The sequence below is a fragment of the Molothrus ater genome, chromosome 12 (assembly GCF_012460135.2).
Source record: "Molothrus ater isolate BHLD 08-10-18 breed brown headed cowbird chromosome 12, BPBGC_Mater_1.1, whole genome shotgun sequence".
NCBI classification, from domain to species: Eukaryota; Metazoa; Chordata; class Aves; order Passeriformes; family Icteridae; genus Molothrus; species Molothrus ater.
In genome coordinates this window covers 2,268,877-2,290,654 of record NC_050489.2, presented here as the reverse complement: position 1 = coordinate 2,290,654, position 21,778 = coordinate 2,268,877, and the positions used below count along the sequence as shown (strand labels likewise).

The following is a 21,778-nucleotide window of genomic DNA, read 5'->3' as shown; positions in this document are numbered from 1 at the left end:
GCTGGAGCTGTCCTTCAGGAGCAACACTGGCAGGGTGCATAATTAGGGTCTGTTTGCCCCAACCACAGGTCAGACATGCAGAAAGCACTCACTCCTGTCACATAACACCAGCAGCAGCTTCCTGAACTTGAAATTCTGTGTGTGAAATATTGGCCCAGGATCCAACTGGAGCCAGTCTTGCCAGGTGCAGACCCCTTCTGCCATTACAGCTGGCTTGCACACCACAAAATAGAAAGGCAAGTCCATCCCCCTCCCATCTGAGACATTATTTAAGTTTTTGTTTAACCTCATTCAACACCATCAGATCTAGGAAAATGCAGCAAAGAAGCATCTGGCCAGATCTACCCACATCACAGAAAGCAGATGATTCTGTCCACATCCCACAGAATGTTGGGCTGTGCCTTGGATTGCATCTACAAGTGAGGCTCAAGCCCCAAAAGAACCAGCACAGTTTTGTGCCTCAGTCCCCCTGCAAGCTTCCCCATCAGGAAAGGCAATGCATTGGGAACACAAGCACTTCAGTTCCTGCAGCCTCCCAAACCATTCAATTCTCTAACAAAGAACTCTATTCCTTCATTTCACCAGCATAAGGGAAAGTGACAATTTTATAGTGCTGCTGTAGATGCAGCAGTGAAACATTTAAAACACCTTAATCTCTGTACAAGTACATATAACTAAATACAACATGACTGGTTAAGTAGACACTGTTCAAGAATTACAATACACAGAAACTTGGGGAATTACAAGCTGAAAAAAATGGGGTGAGAGGGAGAAGAGTTCACCTTCTGAAACCAGATAAGCAGTATTTGTGTAAGACTCAGCTTGTGTGGTCTCTACAGAAAGCAAGCCATGAAATTAAGAGAAAGCAACTGGAGCTTTATCTGATACTGTGTATTAATAATTCTAAATACTGTGTATTAATAATTCTAAACTGAGCAGTCCCAGGCTGACTAAACACAGAGAGGGAACAACTCTACTGCACTAAGGGGCCTTGACATCCTGAGAAGCACAAATGGCAATTATTGAACTCACTTCTCCCAACCTCAGAGCAGTGTCCTCAGCCCACAAAGTCATCCATCAATACTGCATTCCTAGTGCTATCAAGGGGAAAACCCAACCCACAATATTAAGCTAGAGAATGAGGGATGGAACAGAGGAGAGGAAAAGATTAAGGTGGTTGTTCAGGTTCAGAATACCCTGGGGTTGTGCTGGGGGGGCTCACAGTGCCCTAGACAGACTTTCAGTACTAGAAACTGAATGCAGAGCCTGTTAAACAGTGGTAGGGCAAACAGCAACTCCTAGTTCTGATGATTAAAATTAGAGATTCCTAAGGGTGTAAGATAACCCAGTGATCCCAGGCAAAGGAAACAGCAAGATAATTTTAGCTGCAATCTTCTGGTTTCAGTCCCTTGAATAAAAGCTTCAATTTAAGTCTTACTAACTAAATGCATAAATAATTCATTCAATGTTGACTTGCTGTACTGTTAAGCTGGTCTGCTGCTGGAAGACAGTGTGAGGAAAGGAGAAACTACAAAACTTTGTTTGCTACCTTGTCAAACAGAGCCAAGCCAAAGGAAGCTCTGAGGAGCTGTAACCTGGAGCTGCTCAGGAAAGCCCCAGGGCAGGGAGTGTTTGCTGCCAAGCACAGAATCCCTGCCAAGTGTTTGAGATCTGGTGCAGGTTCCCTGCAGCAGGTACAAACCAGCACCCTCTGACAGGGGCAGATGGCCAAGACAGAACCCACAGCTCCAAACCACCCTGGGCTGACACAGGACAGGTTCTGCACAGCAGCCTCTGCCACTGCCCAACACTCCCAGTGCACCTCCATGGGGAACAGGGACTTCTAGGGAGAATGACTTCTTATCACTTCCTAATTGTTATTTGCAAAATAATGGAAAGCCCTACATTCCTTACTTCAATAAGCTTGCTTGTAAAAAACATTCCTCCTCTCAGAGCTTAAGAACTAACTCATGAGTCCATTTCTGAACAAACTGGAAAGCTTCTTTGTCAGATTAGGCCCTTTTCTGACCCAGAGATGGACAACTGAGAGGTGCTTCAAAAACTTTTATTCCATTTTCAGTCTCATGAGAAGGGGGAGACAACACAGATGTTATAATTCACACCATCACAATCAGAAGCCAACTATTTCCTAATTACAATATACTAGAAGTGTTTCTTGGCCCATCTTACCATGCTGCAAATGCCTTAAAGCCAATCATCTAAAATTACCCCTCGTGGGTCCCACTACAATGCATCTCTCATAGTTCTGTTTCTCCAAAGTATCCAGTCTTACTTGCAAGGCCATCCTTTGAAACTTGTGTCTAGTTCCATTTCTCTCTCAACAATGTCTGTCCTTTTCCATGGCATTTCTAAGTCAGCATTTCTTATCTCAAGGTTTACATACAGATGCACACTGTGTGAGCTTTCTGTCAGGCTTGGAGAATTCTCTATAAATCCATTTCCCAATTTTCTGGGAGTAGTGTTTGTCCTACACTTCTTCTGGACTACCCACCTTGGGCTGATTGCCCAGGAAGCTTTTTTGGAACTGACAAACTGCTCAAATATCAGTTTTTTTTTTTAAATAAATTCCAAACTTACAGATTAAAATCCTCAAAATACATACCATGCTCAGTGCAAGACACAGCAGGGAAAAAACATAACCAGCCATGCAATGTAACCTAAAAGAATAAAAATGAGGAATAAAATGCTACACAATTTTTAGGATTGCCTTTTCCTGCCCCCTCCAAAGTAAATGCCAACCAAAGCTATTTTAGCAAAGTAAGATTCAGCTGAGACTTTTAAGCTCTGTAGTGTGAATACACAAGCACAAAACCATTTAAAGTGTTTCAGGCACTATAGTGGCTTTAACTCTTTCAGTACAAACTATACTTAATAAACACTTATGTATTTATGTAACTGTATAAAAGGGTAAGTAAACCTACAGTGGGTAACAGAGTTCATCATCCTTTCTCTAACAGTAGCATTAGGAGATGCTGCTAGAAGATTATTAAAACAAAAAGTGTGTAGTGCTCACTGTGCACCAAAATTATGCCTTGGTCTGTTAGAGCATCTTATCTGTCTATCAGGTCAGGATGGGATGTTTGTTCATTGATTTTTCAAGTAATTTTTTGAATTTGCAACATCATAAAACAAAGAGTTCCACAACTTAATAACTACATACTCGGTAAAAATGACCTTTTTGTTTATTTTGAACTTTTACTCTCTAATTTTAATACACTTTATTCTTGTCAAAGGTAAACAAGCAAAATAGCTCCACTCTAGAGGGTCATCTTGGTGTAATTATTTTAACACAACAGAGCCAGAGAAATAGCTGCATCCATGCAAAATCTATGTGTAACCCTGGCCATAGTCTCATCCTATTTTCTGTGCTGATTCAAAGCTTTTATACACAAGTCCATAAGATTTGGGACAGGATAAAAAAATTAATCAAGTAGAGAAAGAATTCTCAAGAATCTTACTTAACCTTAACTACATAACTCGTGTTTTGTGGTGCATTGACCAGCAAAAAGCCTCCACTTCTCTAAACAGTCTGTCTCAACCAGTGGGTAAGTCTGGGAACTTGCTCATAATCCATGCTTTTTGGGGAAAAGAAAAACTACTTTGAGAAGAGGTCTGTGCTAAGGTATATATAACCAGACAATCCAGTTCCCAAAATTCTGTCTCTAAGCTAGATAATTAAACAGCTGAAAGGCAGCTATTAATCATCCATGAGGAGTCTGTTTGATTACCCCTGGTGGTTTGCCTCTAACAGAACCCAGCCAGTCACCAAACAACATTCTGCACAGCAAGGCACAGGCTTGGAATTGGAAGGAGCTGCCACAAAGCATGGAAGCACAAACAGTGGATCTTGGAGCAGAGAACACTTGGCATTCCCACAGCAAGGAAGGCTTGCAGCCTGATCAGACAGGACAGAAAGAATGGTAACTCTGAAGGAACATAAAGCACTGCAATTAATTGTTTCCCTGCTCTCTTCTCTAATTAAACTGTGTATCACCTAACTTCTTTTAGAAGAAATCAAAATCTCCATGTGTTAAGCAAAGACAATATCCTTACATTTGATGTTTAATTCCTCCTCTTTAAATAATTCAACTTTAAGATTCTTTTTGTGCCATTTGATGTGTGCATTCTAAAAGAAGGGCGGGTGCTGAAGTTATTAAAAGGAGGCACTGAAGGACAAAGTCTTTGAGAACTACAGCTCCACATCCTACCCTCTAATCCCAGTAACCTGTGCTGCAGCAATTGAACAGTGTGAGGAAAACACTAAAGACAGAGGAGGGGATGAAAACTGAAACAGGGGCAGGTCTCAACGTGTCAAATAAGAACACACAGATAACAGTTATATGATCTTTTCTTCTTCATCTTGGTTTTCCTAAAACAAAAAATACAGCATAAGAAGCATGCCCAAATACATCCAGGAACATTCAAGAATAAACACAGAGTGAGTGTAGAGGACCAGAAAATATGTTCACTGTTTTTATGAATAATGGTAAATGCCTTAATGCACTTTTGTGCTTGGTTACTCACTAGAGTCAAATCAAAAGAGATTTTTACAAGGACCAGACCAGAAAGTACTAACATGGCAATGACACCAACAGGAGTCCCTAAGAAAACAACAGAGTTGTTAGTTGGGGATTTATCTGTTTTCATGCAGAGCAGACAAATGTGTTTGTCTGCTAAACCCAAACCAGTAACCAAGACAATTCCTCAGGCTTAAAGACCATAAATACACTATTATGACAGTACACCAGGTAAGACAGAGATGGAGCAGAGCCCCTGTAAGAATGTCAGAGATGACAAACAGATGCCAGCATCCTAGAGCACAGTCCTACAAGGAACAGACCACACTCTCCATCACATCCACAGGATTCAGAGGCATACCAAGTATAAGAACTTGCCTATGTGGCAAGTTAAAGTTGCTCTTTTAAGGCAAATTGTGTGAACAAAGCAGGTATTTTGACAATTTTTTTCCCCCGAGAAACCATCTCTGACACCACAATCAGAGCAGGCATCACAGTTGTCACCACAAGCCTGATGCCAGGCTTGTTACATGTGAGGCAGGATAAACATGTCACACAGGCAGGATTTGCACAAAACACAGGAAATTCAAAGGATACCAGAAGGGCAGACCAAAGATCATAACCTGAATTTCAAAATGTCAGCACCTTCATCTGTCTATGCCCAGGATTAGAATTAAAACTGCCAAGATCAGGGCACCATCCCACATTCATTAATAGCAAGTAGAGCATCACCAGATCCACCACTGCAAAATTTAACCAGGTCAGATATGGTAGCTTAATTTTGTCAAAATAGCTTTAGTTTACAGTGAGGTTGCACTTCTACACTATTGTGCAAGAACAGATGGTGGTACCTCATCTGCCACAACTTTGTGTTGCAGCTACACAAACAATTTTTTTTCCTTGAAAACAAATATCCTTTGGTTAGCAGCAGAATGTCTTCACACCAGCTCAATGTTTGGCTCTGACTTATTTAACACAAGGGACTGCAAAACTGGTTAAACCACAGATTAACCCTTTCTGCATTACAACCACTGAAAAAAGTGCCAAATTACCAATGAGTTACAGTAAATTCTGGACTTGTGTGCAGTAGACTCAGCAACGTGAAGGAGGCTGACAATGGGAGAAGGAAAGACTAAAGGAAGTTTACAAAGTTTGTCAGTAATTTTAAGAAATGAAAACACTACAACCTTAGTATGAGCAGCAGGATTGCCAAATAAACATAATGAACAATCATTCCAACATGTTTTTAAAAATATTACCTTTGACTTTTTCCCCCTTAAACGATCCTTGAAGATGCTGCTCACTGATCAATGACTTCCTCCTCCACTAAGATGTTCCAACATGTGTTGAGCGCTGGGGACATTAGCACCACCTCTAGAGCATGGAGTTTGCCTACAGGGATAATGTAAGTCAGCTTTATTGCAATACTGAATGGTTCTCTAAGGTTTTCTTTTTATTGTTCTTATTTTACATCCATGGACTTTATAAATGAATCTGGTAGAGAATGCATCTCCACAGAATGATGATCTTAATTTTACTCTCCTTTGCAGAGGCCTGGAAATTTAAGCTGTTCAATTCCCAGATGCAAACTTATTCTGAGGCTGGGTAACATATTTTGGTGGGCCCTGAAGGCCAGAACTGCCTTCCAGAAATAGCAAGACCTTTTAAAGATGGCACTTTCACTACATTCACAAAACAGAATGAAAAACGGGTGAAAACAAAATTATGGTGAAAACAAAACTTGAATTCTCTAAATATTTCTGAGACCAAGTATAATGGTCATGCTCTCAGTTCAGCTGGAGTAAAACCTTTGAAAATGATGCCTGAAGAAACAGCATCATTTTCTTCATAAATAGTCACAGTTTAAACATAGCTAAATTAATCATATTTATTTTGAGAAATTACTGCTTGATGAAATAACATCAGTTCTGACACCTAAAGGTGATACAGCTAAAAGCATAACTCAGATTCTGTAGTGTTGCAGAGCCAATAAGATTAATAAAAAGAAAACCTTGTAAATACACAAAAAAGATTGAACAGAAGCTGCCCTACCTTTCACAGAAAGGCAGACTCCAAGCTCTCAGGTGGTACTGAAGTTACCATTCCAACACATGTTGGGACATCTTGTAAAACAGGAAGTCTAATCATGGACCTATTAAAGAAAGAACAACAATAGGCTTTAACATTCTGCTGAAGCACTTACTGATTATGTTTATTTGGCAACACTGCTGCTGATACTAAGATGGGAATGTATTCTCACCTTTTTTGAAAAGGAAATAATAAATGTAAATCAAATATAATTGTCTTATAATAGAGTAACATTAGCAATTGATTCAGTTGGAATATGGAACCAAATTCTCTATTGAACATGTACAATGAACTCCAATCTCAGCCTAAGAAACAGCTATCACAACTTTGGACATTGGTTTGAAAACTGGGAGCAGCACACATCTTCTCATCTAAATGCAGTTTCCAGCAAACTGTTTGATACTAATGAAGAAAGCCCAAGTTCCAGAACTATTCCAGGTGTCAGAATGTGGATACATCTCTGCACCTGCCACACCCCTGCAGTGCCAGACTGAAGTTTACAGAAACTAGAGGACGTCCACGCTTTTGGCATGCACAATAACTTGCAATTTGGATTATACAATACCTAACATGACTTTTTTTGTTCCCTGAGAAAAAGGAAGTAGAATCCAGAGAACTCCACTGTAGGTACAGTTCAAGCATGTCCTTAGGACAGTGCATGACTTCAATCTGCTACACTTATGAGCAGGTAGGTGTTAGAGCAATCCCCAAACACAATCAAGAGTTATGTCCACAGGCATTTACAGAAGTCATCCTGACAGAAAGGTGCTGATGGGAAAAAATGATATTCAAACAAATACTTCAGTTTGAAGACAAATCAACTTATGGACAAAAAGTTAAAAGTCAGCAGTGAAAACAATTAAATCACATCAACAAAAAGTGCAGTGAAAACAAAATATTATATTCACAGGCAATAGGAGAGCTCAGAATTCCAGAACACACAAGCACTGTAATTGAAGTAGCTATAAAAGCTCTCTGAAGTAAAGCAACCAGAGAAATAACCACACTTTTATGTTAGAGCTGCTCTGTATATGAAAGAGCAGCCATCAACAGGACAGCTTCATTTCATTCAAACAAGCACACAAATGTTGACAAACCAACCCAGAGAAAGAGGATGCCAGAAAGACTCCCTGAACTAATAACAAATGCTTTAAATAGAGGCTGAAATCACCAGGCCTGGCTCCATGAAGGGTACTCCTATGGGTTTTAACATGGTTTAGCAATATAAAATGCCCTCTAGAGCACACAAATTCTGTATTTAAAATATATAGATATGCACACCAACTGCCATGCCACACAGTGGGTTCAATACACCCCAGAATATAGAAAAGCCAGATAAGCTATTTCTGTAGGGTTTAACATGCAGTGGTACAGCAGACATGCAATTCAAGCGTGGCTGAACAAAGAAACAATCAAGGCAGAGCAATGATCAATATTTCATCAGACAGAATTAAAAACGTATTTTACATGTAAAATAACACAAAGGTAAATCTATAAATTATGTTGAGCCTAACCATACAACTGTTATATTGACAGAAGCAGTGGCTCACTTCTAACCAGCCAAGCTCCTCTGAAGCTGTTTTAAGGAGGACTGCAGGCCTTATACCTACTGAACTAGGAGACACTGGATTCATCAGCACATTTTCAAGCTTTATAACAACTGGCATGCACCACTATGTGTGCTCTAGACTAAAAATTTATTTCTAGGAAGCAAGAGAATCCAGAAGCATGTTTGTGGTGGGAAATATTGCAGATGTATGCTAAGTCAGTATAACACACTTTTCCAAAGGACACTGGTAACAGATACAGCATTTTGTAAAACCATGCTATAGAGAATCTGATTTCTTAATGCAGGTGTAAAAAATTCTGAATGAATGTGAAATAAAAATGTCATGGCTGCTTCTCCAATAAACTTCTATCACATGCATTTAAGGGAAAATAATTTGGAAGATACAAGATGAACAGTATTCAAAATGTATTCCATGTGGCCAAACCAGTCCCATGTTTCTTAAATGCCACATCTGTTCTATTCAGTCAGTGCTCTGTAACAATAAAACTGAAGGAGAAAAATGAGGTGAAGAACACAAAGTGAAGAGAGAAAGGAAGCATCTAAGTCAAAGAATCCAGTATGCCAAACTCTTGCTTAAATATTATTTCATTATGACAGTTAATTTATGGTTAGGGTTCACAAGTTGTGATATTTTAAGGAGAGCTAATAAAAGCAAAATGGCATCACCTGATTGTAGAAGAAATCAGAACTATAAGTTGTGGGAATTAATAAGCTGCTGCAGATTCTAAGCCTGTGAAGGTGTCATGCTCTGTTGTTCACAAAATATAAAGCAAAATTTTTGGAGCCCCAGTGAAGGTTTGAGAGACCACCAAGTTCTCAGAAAAGTACATGAGGCAGCTGTTCCCTCTTGCCATGGATTTAGTTATCAGGCATTATAAAAAGGATCATGTTTTATGCCACCCTTTGCTGTGTCCTGCTACCCTTCACTAACATTTACTATAACATGCAGTGCAGCCTTGTTCTTATCAGCACTCTGAAACCATGCTGTAATCAAGGAATTAAAGCCAAGGAGTCTCTATTTTCACAAGATGGTTATGAGCTATAGAAAACTCACACTTAAAAACCTGCCTCACTAAGTGTTGCCTGTTGCCTCACTCAGTAAACAGCAAAAACTCAATGTCAAAAACTAGCTTCTAAAACCTAACTAACACAGCATTCTGACCCAGCAAGAAGGAACTTATGAATGAACAAAAGTGAAACAATTACAAATTATTAAGGTTATTTTTCTTGTTTCATTCCCATAAAACCATGTGGAAAAGCCAGGATTTTGCAGCATTATTCATTTGTGAGGGTCTAATCAGCTTGCTTGCCCCTCTGAAGAAACACTACTGATTCTACTACCAAAGCTAAAGACCTAGAAAGTGCCAGGAGTTGGTATGCACATGCATGATGCATATCAACCTCTGCCTCTCAAGTTCCCAAAAAAGAGAAACAAAAGCCTTGCAACCCTTTGTCTATGTTTCATTGTGCTCTGCTGTCATGCAGAAAGATCAGGGTTTAAAGTTTTATGATTCCGAGTGGAATAACAAAAGAAATACATTATATGCTGAGAAATACCCACTCTTGATTTTGCATCAAAGAAGAATTTGAAACAGTCACAGCCTTGCCTTCCTACATGAACAAATGGCAATAATTAGCAGCCCAAAATGACTAGATACAAAATTGGATAGGGAAGCATGTGGGAAGGGGATGAATATCTTTGCATGAATTACCTTTCAGTTACTTCTTCCATTTAAATGGATCAATATTAGTCCCTTAGATTTAAAATAAACTTTGGATTACAACACTGCCAAGCTCAAGTAGAGATAAGAACATACAATATATTAAGAAACCTCTTTCTCTATGTCTTTGAGGCATCTGGCTGGTGGTTACTGCCAAAGTCTGAAGAGCATCTGCTCTCACTTTAGCAGTTTATATTCCAACTCTGGTGAATGGAAGCACAATCTCTGAAACAGCCTTTGGGGAACACTACCGAGTTGCTCGACAGAGCTCTTACTCAGAAAAGAGAGGAGGAGATTAATATTACAGAAAACTTGAAAGATCTAGCTTCAGAGGAAGGAAACAAGAGCAGTTTCTTAATACTGTACACACCACAAATCTCTCTTTTACTAAAACATTAAAAACCTGCCCTAAAACTGAAGCGATTAAATATGAATAGACCTAAAGGTAGAAAATAACATAGTTCAAGTCATATTCAGGCAAAATTAAGAAGAAACAATGTATCTTATCTCATTTGTCAACAGGCATAATGAAAACAGAAGAATGAGGACTCACATCACAGACTTTTTCCTAATGTGCTCGAGAAGGTCACGGGTGCCTTGCTTAGTCCTGGTGTTGTCACAGCAACATATGGCAATACTGAGTCTTGTAGTGAACTTACAATGCCATTATTTTAAGTGCCCAGTAGCACAAATTACTAAATTTGTGTGTGGTCCTAAGCAAACAACAAATCTGGCCACACACAGTGAAAACCCAGCTTCTAAAACTTCAAAATCAGCTGAAGGAATTCTCTCCTCAAGAGCCATAGATCCCAGATAGTGGCCACTTCTGAACTCCACAGCCACTTTCAAAACTATAAAAGGCTTCATGTAAAACCAAAATAAAGCTCTAAAAGTGGCTGCAGGAGATCACTAGGAGTGGTCTCTCTTCTGGATTCACTGCTTTTGAGAAGTAAATCCCTGCAGCTGCTTTTAAAAGCTTTGAAAGTTTCATTTCAATTATCAAAGCCAATAAAGCTTCAAAAACAGCCATAGGGATTTGTTCCTCAGAGAAGCAAACCCCAAAAGGCAGTGATGAATAGTGTGATGGGTTCTGTGGCTCTTAAAGTATGTACAGATTCCTGTAAGTCCTGCACTTGTAATTACAACTCCATGTTGTGCAGCAATTGTTACAGCCAGACAGCTCATTAAGGCTGATGTGGCAAATTCATTACTGATTTCCCATTCTTTCGAACAGTTTTATGTCTGTTGCCTTTTCCTTTATTGCACCTGTATCAACTATTGTGTGAGCATCCCTCCCAACAGCTTGTCAGGCACAATTCATGAGGACCTTGCTGGCTGCAGTGTCAGGTGGTGCTGAGGCAGTCCCAAAAGGCAGGACATGCTTCCCAGCCATCCTCACAGCCAGCTGACTACAGCCTGCTAAACATTCCTTTCTCTGAAGGGGAACTTAAAATGCCTTTATCAAGTACAAGAGTGAAGTCTGACAATAAGTCAATGAAGAACTTGCCTGCAACTGCAATATAAAAAGGCTCCAGTTAATTCAATGAACATAAACACAAACAGCACTTCAGAAGCAACCACATGACTTAAAAAAAAAACCTGACAGCGCTGATTTGCAACAAGATTTTGGTCTTATCTTTAAAACTCTGAGAACTAGATCCCTAAAAATTTGTGATGTAAGCATAGGTCTGAAAGAGAGAGAATTTACACCCCTAAATAACCAGAGCTTAGTATGTTAAGACACTGATGGCACTGAAAATATAACAAAAATTATGATGAAAATATACATTTAAGTACCAGAACACATAGTGCACATTAATAAAGCATGTCATATAAAATGCATTCTTTATTTCCTACCCTTAAACCTTCACTAATTTTGAACAGTTATTCTACTAAAGTTTTTAACTTCCACTTTCAAATGGCAGAATAAATAAACATACCTTTTTGCTATGATAAACAAACACAGCTTTTGGAAAACATGCCATAAGAAAATCACTATGAACATTCAAATAGATGCAGGTGTTAAGAACTGAATAACTGGTTTGTATGGGGAAAGAAAATCTTGACAGGAAACTTAAGCATTCTGTTAAATGTTATTCACAGGTGTCCTCTGTGACCTGTACTACTTACTTTACCTCTCTGTTTCAATCTTCTCATGTGTAAAACATGAAGGAGGATTGTGAGAAATAATTAATGTTTGCAAAGAGCTTGAGATCCTTGGATATAAAAAACATGGGAAAAGCATGAAGTTTAAAAGCACCAGCATGCTATTTTATTTGCAACTTGAGGTAAGTTACTTTTATCACAAAAACCTTGAAAGTTAGAAATACAAAATTATGGAATCAAATACTTAAAAAACCATCTTAAGTGCTAAGCATATCCTGTTCCTCAGAACCTCCTCACTCTGAAGGAAACACTCCCAGAAGGAAAGGATGTGCTTCTCACCCGTTTCAAGTATGCGTTTATGGAGAGGTACAGCAGCAAGGAAGGGTTCATCTTTACAGGACTGCATCTGGGTTCCAACCAAGTCAGAGTTGGTAGCCATAATTCGGGCACTTTCTTCATTAAGGTTAACACCAGCCATAGAGGCAACATCATTGATGTCATCATCATCTCTGCAATAAAAAAACCAAACATATAAAACCAAATTCTGCATGTCATATATTCATTTTTTGCATCATCTGTGTCTGCAGAAGGAATCATCATGCCACATGCCCAGTGGCTGGGCCAATTGAGACACAACCCCTGGTGTCTCCATTTTCATAGAATATCTTCAGAAACAACCATTATTTCTCTGACCATATCAGAAAACATCAGAAGCAGAACAATCTGACTGATAACAGAAGATGTGACAGAGGTGTCTTCATCTGAGAGTCAGTGATACCAGTGAAACCAGGCTGATCAGAAAGTAACAACTGAACATTGGGATTTTCTCTATATAAAGAAAACTAGGCATAAAATGGTAAAATAAATAACAGAAATTAAAAGCACATCCAGGAATTTTTAATCCTGCACTGTTTCACAAGTTCCTACTAAAACAGGCATCAAAGCATTTTCAGCAACAATCAGGGAGCATTCTCTGGCCATGCTGAGCTCACAGGTAAGCCTGGCCTCCAAGTGTGGCTGGAGTACATGCTGTAATTTCTCTGGCAACATACAAATATCAGGTGTGTCAACAAGTTTTAGGAACATGAGCTGCATTTGAGAAGATGATAGCAACTCCCAGGCCATCCTTTTGAACAGCTTGAGAAAGTACAAACAAACTTGAGTTTCCATACCTGTATCTCCCAAGCATCTTTACCTCCTACCTGTCTGAGGTATGACTCAGAGCTGTGAAACAGCCATCTGGATTTAGCACATTCTGTTTCACAGCTATTATTGACACAAACACTATTTCAACATATTCTAGAGTGATTACACAACCTTTGAGAATATCATTTTCAGAATACATATATATATGGATAAGAACATTCAAGTCCAGACTCTTATTACTGTGTAATATTACTGCAATAATATACTTATTACTATAAGCAAACAAAAGCTTAATTTAAAAGCTTTTTAAAAATTGTTACATAATTGATGTCCCATGCACCCTAGAATACTTTGACACTATAACAAGCTTAATGCCCACAGTAAAAACCAATTGCAAGTAAGGTCTGAGAATAAAAGGAGGGAAATCCAGAAATCCATAATCAAGGTCCTCCCTCTCCTCCCATACTTTTCCTGTTAGCTGCACTACAGCAGCCAATGTTGGTGGAAGACTACAATAGTTTGATAGATAATGGTTTTGTTTTCTTTTGTGGGAAGAAGTCAAGCAGGGACTTTTATTTGTGTAAACCTGCAGATATGTGCTGAACACTTGAGGCAGAAAATTGAATATTTTACAATGCTTTCCAGAAAAAGTCTACACAAAAGAGCTTCTACTAATTTCCAGGAGTGTTAAGCACTTGATTTCTTGTCTTCAAATGAAATTCCTGAGAACAGTATTGCAACATCATAGAATGGTTTTGGTTGGAAGGAAACTCAAAAGTGCACCCAGTGCCACCCCTGCCATGGCAGGGACACCTTCCACTGTCCCAGGCTGCTCCAGCCCCAGTGTCCAACCTGGCCTTGGGCACCGCCAGGGATCCAGGGGCAGCTTCTCTGGGCAACCTGGGCCAGAGCCTCAGCATCCTCCCAGGGAACAATTCCTTCCTAATACCCAATGTAACCCTATAACCCTTTAGTTTGGAGCCATTCCCCCTTGTCCTGGCACTCCACATCCTTGTAAATTGTCTTTCCCCATCTTCACTGCAGGTTCCCTTCAGGTGCTGGAAAGCCTCAATTGGGTCACCCTGGAGCTTTCTCTTCTGCAGGCTGAGAAATTCCAATTCCCTCAGCCTTTCTTCCTAGGGAGGTGCCTCATCCCCCCAGTCCTGTCACTTTTACATCTGACATGGTGTGGACACAATAATCAAGTGTTGACCCTGGGCCACACTGAGGAACCGGCTCTGTGCCCACACCACACAACCAACACCAACTGAAACATTCAATGATCAACTCAAACATTTGTAATTCTACAAGTGAAAAACTGCAGGCAAAACTGAAAGAAATGAAGATTCTGTCAGGTTAAAACCTGAATGCTTGAAATGGAATGAGAACCACCCTCACCAATGAGGACTCATAAGGCCCAAATCCAGCAGGCCTCAAACCATGGGAAAACCAAACTCCTACCAAGGCAGTTCCCAGAACACAAACTCTGAACTATTTAAAACAGAAGCTTCAGGAACACAGACTTGAACCCAGAACTTCAAAACAAAGCTCAAACTGACCAAACCACCAGTGCAGTGGAGACATCCCGTGGGCCCTCACCCCGCTGTGGGTCTGGGTGCCAGGGGATGAGCCAGGTAAAAACCAACCCAGAGGTTCCCAGGGCTGGCCCCACACAGCCCTGCTGTGCTGTCCCTCAGCCAGCAGCTCCCACAGCTGGGCAGGGGTCCCCAATCCTGTCCTGTCCCTCAGCAGCTCCCACAGCTGGGCAGGGGTCCCCAATCCTGTCCTGTCCCTCAGCCAGCAGCTGTCACAGCTGGGCAGGGGTCCCCAATCCTGTCCTGTCCCTCAGCAGCTGTCACAGCTGGGCAGGGGTCCCCAATCCTGTCCTGTCCCTCAGCAGCTGTCACAGCTGGGCAGGGGTCCCCAATCCTGTCCTGTCCCTCAGCAGCTGTCACAGCTGGGCAGGGGTCCCCAATCCTGTCCTGTCCCTCAGCCAGCAGCTCCCACAGCTGGGCAGGGGTCCCCAGTCCTGTTCCTTCACCCAGCAGCTCTAACAGCTGGGCAGATGTTCCCAGTGCTGTCCCTCAGCCAGCAGCTCTCCCAGCTGGATATGGGTTGGTTCCCAATCCTGTCCCTCAGCCAGCAGCTCCCACAGCTGGAGAGGGGTTCCCAGTGCTGTTCCTTCACCCAACAGCTCTCACAGCTGGAAAGGGGTTCCCAGTGCTGTCCATCCCTTCAGCCAGCAGCTCTCCCAGCTGGGCAGATGTTCCCAATCCTGTCCCTTCACCCAGCAGCTCTCACAGCTGGGCACATCTGGCCAGCAGTAATCAAGAGTCTCAATCCTGTATTTCCACATCAGGTTGTCAGGACAAAGGTCCTTTATCTCCTTCAAGTAATCATCCATTAAAAAACTCAAAACAGCAGTCTTGACTTCTAGAACATAACTTCTCAGAGAGGTTTCCACTTCTCTCTTATTTCATAGCTGAAGAAAATACCATCCATCTTTTACCTTCCTTCTGCTTAGCAGTTCAGCTACTCTGATTTTTATTCAGTGTACAGATCTGTGACCACATTATAAATAAATATTTGTGAAATAAAATCAGACAAGTATTTTGGACACATTAGATTTCAATGCAATTATCAAAACCAATGCAATAGCACTTACAAAGACCATTACTGAACTCCGGGAGAGAATAATTTTCTTCCATCTTACACTTGCAAGCTACAATCTGCAAGTACATCCTTTATTTTTTTTCAGTATTACATGGAAGACAAATAAGAAATGTATTAATCACAGCTGGGACTACAATTTTTTCTGACTGGAAGAACCCTACCCTTCTTACTTCAAGGAACCTCATAATGAAAAAATGTTTGGATACTGAAACATACATTTTTATATAGAGTTGCTCTTCTTGCTGAACACTTTCCTATAAAAGTGAACTTTTAAGCTCAGATAAGTGAGTTTTCAGAAGTTATTCTGTGGAACAAAGATGCCATCCAGTGGTCATCTAGATTGATGATTACTGTCTAGCTTTCCTTTTTTATCAGAGCACAGTACTTAACAATTTCGTATTTCTTGGCATATATAACTATACCTGTCCTAATTCTACTGTTTCAGTAAATATTTCTGGTTTGTACTGAACTAAATTCTGAGTCTCATAGGATGAATCTAACATTCCAACACACATGGTATTTTTAAGACAGCATGACTTCTCAAACTCCCTCCAAACACAAACTGTATCTTATAAGAATCCAAGAGTCCAATTCTTCCTCCTATATTCAGCCTCTTGTAACAATCTTCCTTCTCCTTTTCCCTGACTATAAAGACTCATGCGATTGCCAAAAAACAAATCTTATCTGAAAATAAGCAGGAAAACCCAAAGTATTTGCACAATTATCTATGAAAGGCTTCAAAGACTTTGTTTAAACTAAGACAAGCCATTAAGAAAACCTGGTGGCGTTTTCCTTATGAGCAAACCTTAACTGCATGATTGCAGTTTTTCTTTCTTGGGCACTTTGTCAGACTTGAGTCACTGCTGTCCCAAACTGCCCCACTGAACTGCTCCCAAATAAGCCAGAAGAATGCACAAACAATCAAGACAACATTACATATTGACTCCCCTCTCCTGCAAGGGAATTGCATGTCATTAGGACAAAGTCCCAACATCCCACTGATCCCATGGACCACACAATCAGAGATTAACAACAATACATGGCACATAAATGGTGACTAGAAATTACTGGAACAGCCACTCCTGTATTATATTTTATAAATGGCATAGATTCCATTTACACATCAATTATAATGTTTATTCTGACATTCACGTTATAATTGGAAATGTCTCCCTAGTACTGCTTTGCCACACAATCCATTCTCTATGCAGAATCTTCTCTCTGATAAGCAAAAGGGCTGACAGAACAGACCACATTAATGATCAGCATTTTCCTTGATTTTGAAATACATGGAAAAAACACAATCCCTTTATAGCTTGAAATATTCATTTAAAAAAACAAAAACCTCAAGGGCAAGGTTTTTTCACATATCATTTTGAGATGAAAACTTTGAAGTTATCCATTTAACATCCACATTAGTGTTCTACCACTTAAAGGGCAAGCAGCTTTGCTTATGTTGCTATACTTTTATTTTTAAAAATAAAAATAAAATACTAGACAAGAGAAATTTTTTTGCTATGCAAGGTAGGTCTGAAAACAAACTTTTTATTTCTACATAGAGTCCACCTCAAAATGCAGCCAGACAGCAGAATAAAACACAGATACTAAGCTCAGCTTCAAATGATCTCAGAGACCTCACAGAACTGTCTCTGAAAACAAACCCCATCACACTGGCTGCATAAAACCTGACACTGCCAGGTTCCAGGTGAGATTTAACTCAGAAATAGCACTCCAGAAAAGGAAAGGTTCCTGTCAAAAGGAAGGAGCACCCAAACCACAGCATCATCCCACACACCAAGGGATGGATCTGTTCACTTCTGGCCCTGCCCCTGAGCCCTGCTGAGTGGTCTGGAAGGGCTGGGACAACACAAGAGGACAAAGAGCCACCCCATCCTTGGAGGAACACAGAGCACACAGGCACCTCCCCACTGAAGTGACTCCATCTCAGCATCAGGAACAAATGGTTCCACTGGCTCCCTGCAATGGCCACCACCTGAACCGTGGGGAGAATCCCTTGGGAGCCTGCAGGAGCTGCTGCCAGGGAACTCTGAGGGGACCAGAGGTGATGAGCAGCAGCTGGGGACACACAGGCAGGTCCCTGGCACCCCTCAGTGGCATTTGTGCTTCTCTCAGCCACAGAAACCTCGAGCTGGCCTGTTATGATACAAACCCAAGGCTAGACCTCTGCTTGCAAAACAAACAGAAACATTGCTAAAAATGGTTGTTAATACCAACTCTGTTAGGTATTAACAGAGTTGAAAAGTCAACTAACTGGGGTTGTATGTAGTTCTCTCTGAAAAATACAGCAATAATAAATTTAATACCAAAAAAGTGACCTAAAATGTCACCAGCACAGCTTCACATTGCAGAACTCTTGGGTTGAGAACTCTGCATCCCAGAACAGCTACTGTAACAGTGAGCTCATGTGTGCAGTCTCACAGTTCAGTAATAAATGCTGCCCTTAAAGGCATGGCTGCAATCTGCAAAATTCTTAATTGCTAGATCTTTAATGTAATTCCATCTTGTATCTCCTACAGTTCAGAAGAGAGGAAAAAAACCCCAAAGAACAATGAAGTTCAAATTTCTATTTCTAGTGACCAACGCTTTGCTCACAAAAGTGAAAAGTTCAAATAAGTTATTTTAAAGAAAGCAGAATGCAAAATAATGAAACAAATATGCAATAATAAAACACTAAGGGCAAAATAAATTTATACATAACACAACTATTTTTCAAAATTCTTGCTTTGCTTTAGATGCCAGTTTGCCTTCTGGCTAAAAACACATTCTTCACACACGCTGGGAATGTTGAGGAAAACTAGTCAGCATTCAGAGGATTAATACAGATTTCCAGCTCTGTGCCTTTAGGCTTAATAGTCAGACATCTATTTGTCCTCAGGAGAGGTTAGGGGTTGAAATGCAAATATGCAAACAACTGAATTCTTTGTTAAGATATCAGGAAAAAGCTTGATCTTTGCTGCTGTTTAATAAATCCTTGCAATTTTATGGACTTATTTAAATGCAGCTTTGTGTCTTACTATTTTGAAGGAGAAAACAATGTAAGGAAACAAACACATTCATTCTGACTAAAATTTGTTCTCTAGAGGAAAAATGACATACACCCTTGACAGCTTATTTACCAAACTCACTAAAGATTTATTGATTTATCAATCAGTGCCTTGAGCATTTGCTTCTCCCCAAGGGAAAATTAACAATTCCAGCTAACCTAATATATTCCATGTATAAACTAAGTGAATGCAAGAATCAATCCTGGCACAGTTTACAACATCCAGCTAAAAAAATGCTGTCCCTTTTGGTGTATGTAAAATTGAAAGCAATACTAACGAAGAATAAATGCTCATGTTGCTTACAAACATAAAAAATACTTATTAAGACAGTACAATTGAACCCAACAGACATTTTAATTCATTTAAATACTCAGTGGGAGGCAAAAGCATTGGAAAATAAAAAATTGAATGATTTTGCTTCCAGATTAATACTAACTACTACTACTATTAGTTACAATACTGACACGCCTCAAAGCAGAGATATTTCAAAGAGCTACAAATTCTCCTTTACTTCACCTGCAAAAGCATAAGCCTGAAAATTAATTAGTGGTTTGATGATGTCAGAGCAACATAAGAATCCCAGAAGATGAAAATTAAAACCTAGGAATATTTTGTCATTCAATGAAGAAAGAAAATATTTTAACACAACTAAAATGGTGTTAGCGAGAGCAAAATGCAGTGAACGTAAGATTTGCTTTTCACTACCAGAAGTAAAAATATCCCAAATACATAGAAATAGAAGTCTGGAGTATAAAGAAGTGGCAGAGCAGCTCAGTGCATCCCTGTACTGTGCTGAACCCTTTTTGCAGCACCTGATTCCTACAGGGGCCCACAGAGCACCCGACCTCCATGAGCTGAGGAAGCACAGGGAGCTCAGACACAGCAAATTGTTCCCTTTAAAGCCAGGAGCAACAATTCCCCACTCAGGGACCCCCCCTGGGCCCCAGGATTGTCCCTGCTCCACAGAGGCTTTGTCCTCACAACCAGCACCTTCCCAGCAAGGCACATTCCACAGGAGCAGCAGAAGCCAGTGCATAACACCAACCACAGATTCTTATAATTCCATTCAGCTGAAGTTTTATTATAATCCACAGAATTTATGGTTTTGTTAAATGTTAAAATGTGCATTTAGAGAAAAATCCTCAAGATATGTAATGATTCTCTTCTTTCTTTAAAAATAGAATTAAATATGAAAATTGCCATCCAATCCCAGGAAAAAAAGACAGGAATTATTGTAAAAGACTGCCCTCTGGTGTTACACCAATTCTAAATTCTGTTTTATACTTCAAATCCCCCCCAACCACCCCGCTGCATTTTTTTATTATTATTTTTGCTTTTTTTACCTGAAAGAACCACCTCCAGGGTCATTCAGCTTGTTTTTCTGATTTGCAGAGACCTGAACACCAAAGCCCCCAGGACTTTTACTGGCTTGTATTGTTGGTGCCTTCCCTACTGTGCCTGAAAAACACCAAGCAATGTTATTATGAGCTGTCTTAGACAATTTACATCAAAGAACCTTCTGTCCAGGAACTAAATTTAACTGTCTGTAAATTGCAAACAAAGGAAGTTATTATTTTTAAAGACTATATGCTGAAGAAGAACAATTTAAAATACAAAATTTATATTAACATTATATTTTGTTCAATATTTACAGAACAGTGAAGATTCCAAAACCAAAAACCATTGGCCATGAACAGCTATAATATTTATAATGGCTGTAAGTGTGTTTGCAATTGCCAGTAAACCACTTTTCTGGATAAACTGTACAGAATAAAGAAGGCAAATTTGAAATGTTCTTAATACAAACACTTAAGTCAGAGTTACTCAGGGTATTAGCTATGCCTTTTACATTTTCTATGTAGTAATTGTCCTTTATTGCAGTGGAAAATATGTATTTCAGAACTGAAAATACTGCATGTATTTTAACATGTTTTGCGTGGCATATAAAAGAAAAAAACATTGTTGCCAAATTTGATACACACCCCCTCTAAGATTGCCTTTTGCTTTCTCATCTTGAAAACAATGACTCAAAAATAATTCATGTCTGTATCTAGACTTTACAAGTCTTGAGGTACAAGTAAAACAGGGCTTTCTAAATGAGCCAAAGTGTGGTGGACATTCAGAAAATTAAAGAGATCCAAATTCCTCCCTGACATAGAACTTGGAGCAGGCCCTCCCTGACTGCCTAAACACATTTACTTGGGTTACACTTTGGGCTCCTTTAATCCCACCTGTGTTTTGGCATGTAAAAACAACTCAATCTGCTTGATTTCAAAGGTATCACCTCTCTCTTGTGCATCACTCCATTTTATTGAGCATTACAGACTGTTGAGACTTGGAGAAGATGTGAAGGCTGTTCCTGCACCCCAGGGACTCAGGTGCACATAAATGGCATGGTAAGAACCTCAGCAGAGTTACAGTATTTTTCTTTCATGAATAGTAAAAATCTGAAACACAACTATCCTAATCAATCCTTTTAAGAACATTTTTTTGGCTAACACAAAGCTGCTAGCTTTGACTGAGTCTTGCATTACTTTTTTATTTTGAAGTCTTCATCAACTCCAACATATGATCTTAAAGAGAAAATTATTTGATAGTGTTTGTTCAGTTCTCCATCTGTATAAATAAACTCTAATGTGGACTCTCAACATCAGCAAATACAAAACCAGATTTAGGACTTCAGGCTCAAGCCTGGGGAAGAAAAATATTTTGTCATCAGAATATTCAAGGTCCATGAGATGTCACAGACAGCATAAGTTCATAGACCAGGCAATTCATTTATCTATTTCAGATGAACTAATGGAAAGGTTTTCTACTCAGAGAACTGGAAGGTAGGAAAGAAATAATACAATAATAAAAAATTAGCAGATT

General features: G+C 39.7%; 1 protein-coding gene across 1 annotated transcript in view; it reads right to left on the bottom strand.

Annotated features, from left to right (window-relative positions):
• The window catches only part of LOC118691407 (transcription initiation factor TFIID subunit 4-like), a 107,083-nt gene that overhangs the window by 48,454 nt on the left and 36,851 nt on the right, over nt 1-21,778 (bottom strand). The window contains exons 9-10 of the mRNA XM_054516181.1: nt 20,251-20,365; nt 12,363-12,532 (exon numbers count right to left, since the gene is read on the bottom strand). Of these exons, the coding sequence (XP_054372156.1) occupies nt 12,363-12,532; nt 20,251-20,365 (285 nt within the window). The remainder of the gene's footprint in view (nt 1-12,362; nt 12,533-20,250; nt 20,366-21,778) is intronic.